The sequence below is a fragment of the Sinocyclocheilus anshuiensis genome, unplaced genomic scaffold, assembly GCF_001515605.1.
Source record: "Sinocyclocheilus anshuiensis isolate Anshui unplaced genomic scaffold, SAMN03320099.WGS_v1.1 scaffold320, whole genome shotgun sequence".
Taxonomy (NCBI): Eukaryota; Metazoa; Chordata; class Actinopteri; order Cypriniformes; family Cyprinidae; genus Sinocyclocheilus; species Sinocyclocheilus anshuiensis.
In genome coordinates, this window is record NW_015554092.1 from 462,640 (window position 1) to 471,409 (window position 8,770).

Below are 8,770 nucleotides of genomic sequence, written 5' to 3' on the forward strand. Positions count from 1 at the left end.
AACGGGTTTATTTAAACAAGAACATACCATAAAGGTGTGCTGCTTACATAAAGCCAATAATAATGACTAACTAAAGACTAACACAAACACTAATACTAAATTATATATATATAGCATGTTTAGAAATACACAACTTCATAGCAACTATAGAACATCTATAGCTTGAAAGTAACACCTGTCAGCCAATTAGAATGCACCATTCAGGAGCGCTGCGATACAAAGTAACAAGATCAACAAACACACTCATGATTCTGTGTGGTGAGTCGCTCTATAAATAGAACAGCAGCACTTCCTGTGTGTGTGTGTATAAATAAATGTGTGTGTGTGTGTGTGTGTGTGTGTGTGTGTGTGTGTGAGTGCATGTGTGTGAGTGTGTGTGTGTGTGTGTGTTCTGGTATGGTTTATGAGGACACAAATGTGTATAATGACATGGGTATTGCAACGTAAACATGGTTTATGAAGACACTTCCTGTGTCCCCGTAAAACAAAAGGCTTAAAAAAAACATACAAAACGGTGTTTTATGAAACTCAAAAATTGCCCGTACTTTTCTGTGAGGGGTAGGTCTAGGTGTAGGGTTGGTGTAGGGCGATAGAAAATACAGTTTATACAGTATAAAAACCATTACGCCTATGGAGAGTCCCCGTAAACCACAAATACATGTGTGTGTGTGTGTGTGTGTGTGTGTGTGTGTGTGTTAAACACCAGTACCACACGTACATCTAAGACATTAATCCACCAGCAGAACACCCTAGCAACCGCATAGCAACGTCACAGCAATCAATCAAAACACCGGAGCAGCAAACTACAGTTAACAATTCTCCTCCAGTTATTTCAATATCACTGATATGCTATTATAGGTTCATTTATCTTTTTAATTAGTTTGCATTTTATATTTTGTTTTCAATCTAATTTTAAAGTTTTAGTTATTTTGCTGTGCATTTTCATCATTTTTATTAGTTTTTGTTGTTTTTAAATATAGTTTTAATTTTTTGTTTTATTTTATTTAGTCTACTTAAACTAAACACAAATGAGAAATGTTGCCAGCTAAAATAAAATAAGTTTAGGTTTTTTTTAATGTATATCATTTTATTTCTGTTTATTTTATTTCAAGTAATGAAAATGTTTTTTATGGTTTTATTTTTAGTTAACAATAATAACCCTGGTCTGAAACTCTTTTATATATTTTAGTATTACATTAATAATATGCCAGTGGCTATTTGCACTAAGAGTAATAGCGATAGAGGCTATTTACAATAAGTGCAAATAGCAGTATTTTTTAGCGATATGTTAAAATAGCAGGATTTTCTGCTATGTATAACCACTGGAGCTGTTGTTGAACTATCGTCTTTTGTAGTGTTGTTTAGCCCAATCACACGTTGGTGGGCGGAGTTAATGTAAATAGCATCTGCCAACTTAGTTGCACTTAGTGTAAATAGACACTCCGTAATAATATTTACTGTTATACTAAATACGATCTGGAGCCTCAGTTTCCCACAATCACCTGATTTTCTAAGTATCATACAGACACACGCTCAAATACAGACATTTACACAATCACAAACACAGCAGCAGGCCGCACGTTGTGACCTTTCCAAAGGTCCTGCTAATCCGCATGTTTACCACACACACTACAGGACCTGAGTGAAACACACAGAGCTGAAAGCAGCCGTCCGTCACTCACCTCAGAATCCACCAGACTGGAGGATCATCAGCGTCTGTGTGTGAGTGAGATTGTGTGTGTGTGTGTGTGTGTGTGTGTGAGTGAGTGTGCGCGTTTGTGCATGTGCGTGTGTGAGTGTGCGTGTGTGCGTGAGTGCGCGTGTGAGTGTGTGTGCACGTGTGAGTGTGTGAGCATGCGTGCGTGTGTGAGTGACTGTGCGAGTGTGCGCGTGTGAGTGTGTGTGTGAGTGTGCAAGTGTGTGCGAGTGTGCAAGTGTGTGTGTGTGCGTGTGTGCACGTGTGAGTGTTTGAGTATGCGTGCGTGTGTGAGTGCGCGTGTGTGTGCACGTGCGAGTGTGTGAGCATGCGTGCGTGTGTGAGTGACTGTGCGCGTGTGAGTGAGTGTGCAAGTGTGTGTGCGAGTGTGCAAGTGTGAGTGTGTGTGTGGGTGTGTGCGTGTGTGTGTGCACGTGTGAGTGTGTGAGTATGCATGCGTGTGTGAGTGACTGTGTGTGAGTGCGCGTGTGTGTGTGAGTGTGTGTGTGCGTGTGTGTGCACGTGTGAGTGTGTGAGTATGCGTGCGTGTGTGAGTGACTGTGTGTGAGTGCGCGTGTGTGTGTGTGCACGTGCGAGTGTGTGAGCATGCGTGCGTGTGTGTGACTGTGCGAGTGTGCGTGTGTGAGTGTGTGTGTGAGTGTGCAAGTGTGTGTGCAAGTGTGAGTGTGTGTGTGTGTGTGCGTGTGTGTGCACGTGTGAGTGTGTGAGTATGCGTGCGTGTGTGAGTGACTGTGTGAGTGCGCGTGTGTGTGTGAGTGCGTGTGAGTGTGTGCGTGTGTGCACGTGTGAGTGTGTGAGTATGCGTGCGTGTGTGAGTGACTGTGTGAGTGCGCGTGTGTGTGTGAGTGCGTGTGAGTGTGTGCGTGTGTGCACGTGTGAGTGTGTGAGTATGCGTGCGTGTGTGAGTGACTGTGTGAGTGCGCGTGTGTGTGTGAGTGTGTGCGCGTGTGAGTGTGTGCGTGTGTGCACGTGTGAGTGTGTGAGTATGCGTGCGTGTGTGAGTGACTGTGAGTGAGTGTGCGAGTGTGTGTGCGAGTGTGCAAGTGTGAGTGTGTGTGTGTGAGCATGCGTGCGTGTGTGAGTGACTGTGTGTGAGTGCGCGTGTGAGTGTGTGTGTGTGTGTGCAAGTGTGTGTGCGAGTGTGAGTGAGAGTGTGTGTGTGTGTGTGTGTGCGTGTGAGTGTGAGTGTGAGTGTGTGTGAGTGTGAGTGTGAGTGTGTGTGTGTGTGCGCGTGTGTGCACGTGAGTACAAATAGTTTCTACTAGTTTTGGTTTTTTTCAGTGCAGTCTCCTGTATCTGATGATGGTTCTTGGTTTGGTTCTGATAGGAGCAGCATATCTCAATAACCACAAACCACTGCGATCTGCTAAAAAAAGCTCTTGTTTGGAGACACAGCACCTGATGAAGGTATAAACAGCAGATCGATGCTCAGATATGCTCAGTGTTTGTTGACTCGTGTCTCCAGCTCCTCATCCGGAGCTCAGCAACAGACGGGAAGCGCAGACGATCTCAGCGCGCTTTACTTTGGTGACGTGACTCTGGGCCTGAAATGTTCCTGTGAGTCAGTCAAACATGAGAACAAATAAAACAGAAACAGCTCTGAAGGGCAGAGAGCTGATCCAGCATACAAAGATGAAGCGGTTAACAATCAATTTTTTTTTTGCCCAGCCGTAGTATGGAACACCATAAGTGCCAAAAATACTTTTCGTAAAATTTTCTATGAAGTTATATTAGTGTCAAAAAATTTTGTAAAATATATTTCTCCTATTCCCCACACCCCGCACACTTTTGGACTGAAGTCTGTTGACGAACCATTGCAGCATAAATATTTACCACTTTTTCATCTGAAAATGAACGTTTATGCAAGTAAAATGCATTTATTTTGTTTGAAAACTTTTCGAAGTAATATGTATGTTGTTCTGTTAGAAATATATATGTAGGTTTCATAAACTTGTACACTTTTTGATTGACAATGAGTTATACATTTTAAGGAATTTAATTAAATTCTATTAATTCCAAGGGGTTAATACGGGAAATTCTCAGATTATATGTTCTTACAAATTACATACAATATATTCAAATAAAATGTCTCATCAATGTTGAAAAAAATATAAATATATCCTTTTTTTGTTTTTTTGGTGTGGTTCATGTGTGAAGTTTCAAAGAATTTTAATTTTTTTAATTAATAAAAAGGGGTACATGCAATAATAACATGCAAAACTTAAAAAAAAATTCACATTCACTCATTAACAAGAAGTTGCTGATCAGATACAATATGGTTTTAGTTGAAAAATATTGGGTTATGACCAATGTTTTTTTTTCCTACTGAGCAAAACTTTTCTCTGTTGGGCGGACATTTCGGCCACTTGAGCAAAAACATTCTTTATACCAAACCTTTATACAGCGCGCACACAAAAAAAGTGTGCAACTCTTAACTTTAATGTGTTATTTATATTTGATTTGACCCTTGATGTAACTAAATGATTGCACATTTTAGGTTACCTGAGAAAATATTTTTTACAGTGTTGTGCTACTTACCAAGAAATTCTATAAAAAAATCATTTAAAAAAATCTCATGCAGAACAGTTCAATTCTTTATAATATAATATAATATAGCTAATATGCAAAAAATTAAGCAGTTATTGCTATGAATTCCCTTTTTGAGGTCAATTATTTATTAGACTTACAATATAATATTACATAAAAAAAACGATATTTTCAAAAAACAAACATGTGAATCCTTTTACAGCTATCTAAAACATACCCATGTTATAGAGTTTACACACTACTACACCTGTGTGTGACTGTAAATCAGCGTTTTGTTACCGTTCTGTGCCCATCATCCGCTATTTCCACCATATAATCAAGCCACACTTCTTTAAAACATGATGATGTTTTATTTCACGTCATTACGTTACATTAACACTCACATGTTAAACGTGGTTACAGCAGAATAAATGAATCGAATGGCGCAGATGAACAGGCGTCACATTCAGAACGGCGTGAACATATCTGCGCTTGATATCGTCTCCATAATGGCTGAATGAAGGACTGATAAAACTGCAAACAAACAACAGAGAGACCGGCCTAAAAGTCACGAGTCCAGACACAAACGACAATCAACTTCATTCAGAGAGAACGAGAGTGAAACAAATACACCAAAATGAACACTTCATCTCATTAAACTACTGAGCTCAATGAATCACATCACCTTAAGAGGGTCGATAACGAACCAATACAAGAAAACAAAACCAAAGAAACTGAATATCTCACAATGAATCCATCTCAATATGAAACCAGAGATCAGACTGAACGGTGACAAACTAACAATAGAACTCATGACCAGTAATGCACTGATTAGCAATACTAAGAGTTTTTAAATTCATTGAAACCTGGTCAGGAACACCAGACAACAAACATAATTGGTTCTCTGTACTTTAGTGCCTTCATGTGCTATTGGAAATTTCCAAATTCCCACTTCGGAAGTCGTAGTTACTTGTTTATCACATTCAAGTGCTTTGTTGTTAGAAAAAACAGGAATAATGGAGTACATCAGGTTTATTCTAGCCTGTTTCTTGGGGAAACCTTATTAAAGCCAAAATGCATTGAAGATATTTAGTCAGAATCCAACAGATGTAGCGTCCCATTCATTTACAACCAACTAGATTGTCAGCCAGCGATTCTGAAGTTTCAATCAAATAAATGCAGTGTAAAATACACACAACATGCATCAAATGGTTATTTATACACATAAATAAATGACTGTAATGCAAGAGAAAGCATTTCGTAGTTTAAAGTTTCATCCTTCCAACACAAAAACTGTGGTATTTCCCAGTCAGTAAGTTTCCCAGACATAAATACAACTTGAGAGTGTTTTTCTATACCAGATGACTAACTAGCAATACCAAGAGCTTTTAAATTCATTGAAATGACCTGGTCAGGCAAACCAGAAAAAAACAACATAACTGGGTCTTTGCATTTACGCTGCCTTCATGCGCTATTGGAAATTCCCACTTCTGAAGTCTTATTTACTGCATTCAAGTGCTTTGTCGTTGGGAACAACAAAAATAATGGAGGACACCAGATTAATTCTTGCCAATTTCTTGGGGAAACTGCATTAAAGAAAAAACGCATTGAAGATATTTAGTAAAAATCCAACAGACTTTGAATAAAATGTAGCGTCCCATTCATTGACAACCAACTAGATGTTCAACCTGCAATTACGTTTAAAGTTTAGTCTGGGGTATCATAATTATCTCCAGGTTTCCAAGTCATAAATCCAACTTGAGAGCCTATCCGTGTCCGAATTCCCAAGCCCTAACCTTAACCCATGTCCAAAAATGGCTAGGAAACTCATATTTACCATAGCACGTGAGGGCACCATAAATACTAAGACTAATCTGGCTCCATCAAAGGATAAGTATCGAAATGATCAACTGATTAATATCCTGGCAAACAGCATAAAATAAGGATGCAGCTCTCACCGGTGGTGTTTTTTGGGAGGCGGCGGAGGCGGCGTGGGATCCCGGCTGGTGTTGGGTTCACTGGAGTGGATGAGAGGAGACGGACTCAAGAGCAAGCTCTCTTTGGCTCTACCATCCTCTGCCGGCATTTGACTGGTGCTTTTGTTGGCGGTGCCTGGCACTGCACTGCTCTCACTCGTCCATTCTCTGGACGGAACAGCAGGAGCATTGATGGAGTCGCCTAGCCCACCATAAGAGCCCAATCTCTTGGACTCAACCTCCTCTTCTACCTCGTCAATACATCCCTCCAGACTCGTGGCGCTGTTGGACTTGTTTCGGACGGCATGAGCATTGGTGTCCACTTGCAAGGTCATCTGATTTGGAGGAAGACCCACGTGAAAGCTGAGCTCGGGTAACGGTAAGGAGAGACTGGAGGTACCAAGTCTTGGTGGACGGGTGCTGATCTTAGGAGGAACTGGGGGACTGGATCGAGGCTTGGGTTGGGTTGTTTCAGTGGCATCAGGAGCATTTGGCCAAGTGAACGCCGGGCTTGATGGGTCTTTGGGCGCGGTTGGGCTGAAGTGGGTCCATTGAGTGCTTACGGCCGAATCCGGGCTGCTCAGGTAAAACGTCCGGTTGTTTTTCTCAGTATGGGCGGCGACGACAGTAATAGTCGCTCTTTGATTGTCGCTTACGTTGACTTCGGTTTCAGACTCGGAGGATTTCGGAGCCTTCCTGTCGCATTGAGCATCGAGTCGTCTTTTCCTCTTGGTGCTCTCAGCATATATCGGATCACTTTCCTCAAGAACGTTTGGTGGAACGCTTGGAGACTTCGGAGGACTCCGGAGTCCCACTAACGAATCCATGCTGCTCCGATTGGAGCACGAGGCTGATAGGCTTTCGCGGAAGGAGTCTGGAGTCATCGGAGACGACGAAGTACCTGGCATCTCATTGGACGATCCGTTAACCACATTCCCTGGTGCGGTTCTGGCTTGCCTTTCCTCTACGGATGCCCTTAGAGGACTTGTAACTCCATCACTGTTTCCAGTCCTGTTGTGAAGACATAGATCTCCATTGGCGTAAGTGCTCTTGACCGCTTTGGTCATCTGTCTATAGGAGTCACTGTTCCCATTCTCTTTTAGACTGTGTTGAACGCAGCCATCTTCTTGACTCATAAATATATTGCTGATAATCATGCAGTCTTTGGATAATCCAGTGGGAGAACAAACGTTTGGGGAGAACTTCTTTCCGGAGATGCCGTTTTGTATTATGGTTTCTCTGAGAGATTTATTACATCCATTGCTATCGATGTACAGAGGAGCCAAATCCAGAGCTTTCTTCAGTCCTACAGAGGTCTTCTGGTTGTTCTAAGATACAGAAGCAATCATAAGTCTGAGAAGAATTCAAACACTGGATCATTGCGTTTACAATAAAAAGCTTATTATAAAAACATACTCAATAACTTGCCAATGTAAGAAACCCACATTGAGATAATAACATCAAAGCGTAAACAAACAAGCATGCTGGATAAACAGGCAACATTTCACAGGCATGTCAATGCAATCAATGCATTGCATAGACAATTAATCACACAGGTACAAGTAACTAATCAATCATCTTATTTGACTCCACAGACGACTTTATGTGACTGTGTCCGTGTGTGTTTGATTTGTAGTCTGTCATAGAAATGATTCAATGCCCTTGGCGGTGATCTAATTATCTTTGTTTAAAAAGCCTGAATGTGTCCATATCACTGCCTTCCTGTACAGGGTGCATACAGCTGAATGGCAGTCTGTTATCTTGCGTTCACAAAGACATTCCAGTCTACACCCATGTAGTGGAGAATGTTGACTAAACCCCACCCACCTTGGAGATATCACTGACTTTCACCATAATAAGAGTTTAAAGGAATAGTTTAGCCAAAAATGAAAATGTCCTCAGGCCATCCAAGAAGTTGACGAGTTTGTTTCTTCATCAGATTTGTAGAAATGTAGCACTGCATCAGCGTCTCAGCAATGGATCCTCTGCAGTGAATGGGTGCCGTCAGAATGAGAGTCCAAACAGCTGATAAAAACATCAAAAGTAATCCACACCACTCCAGTCCATCAGTTAACATCTGGAGAAGAAGACAAAAGAAACAAATCAATCATAAAGACATTCCATAATATCGCTTCCTCCAGTGAAAAAGTCTGTTGTCAATCTCCTGTTGTCTCTCACATCAAAATCCAGCCACATATTTGTTTAGAGCTGTTTAAACGCTGCTTGATCTGTGCAGATTTCTCTCCTGATTCAGACCAGACCACTGTTTCACTGGAGGAAGCGTTATTATGGATTATAGACTCGTATTTTAGTTAAAAACGTCTTGATGGATTTGTTTCAGCTTTTGTCTTCTCCAGATGTTAGCTGATGGACTGGAGTGCTGTGGATTACTTGTGGATTATTGTGATGTTTTTAATGCAATGCTTACAAATCTGATGAAGAAACAAACTCATCCTAATCTTGGATTGCCACAGGGTGAGCACACAGCACACTGATTTTCATGTTTGGGTATTCCTTTAAGAGTTCATCCACTCAATGGATTCAGTGCATT

General features: G+C 41.1%; 1 protein-coding gene across 1 annotated transcript in view; it reads right to left on the bottom strand.

Moving 5' to 3' along the window:
• LOC107669274 (tyrosine-protein kinase SgK223-like) overlaps positions 1–8,770 on the bottom strand; it is a 29,377-nt gene that overhangs the window by 10,615 nt on the left and 9,992 nt on the right. The window contains exon 4 of the mRNA XM_016461452.1: positions 6,202–7,547. Within this exon, the coding sequence (XP_016316938.1) occupies positions 6,202–7,547 (1,346 nt within the window). The remainder of the gene's footprint in view (positions 1–6,201; positions 7,548–8,770) is intronic.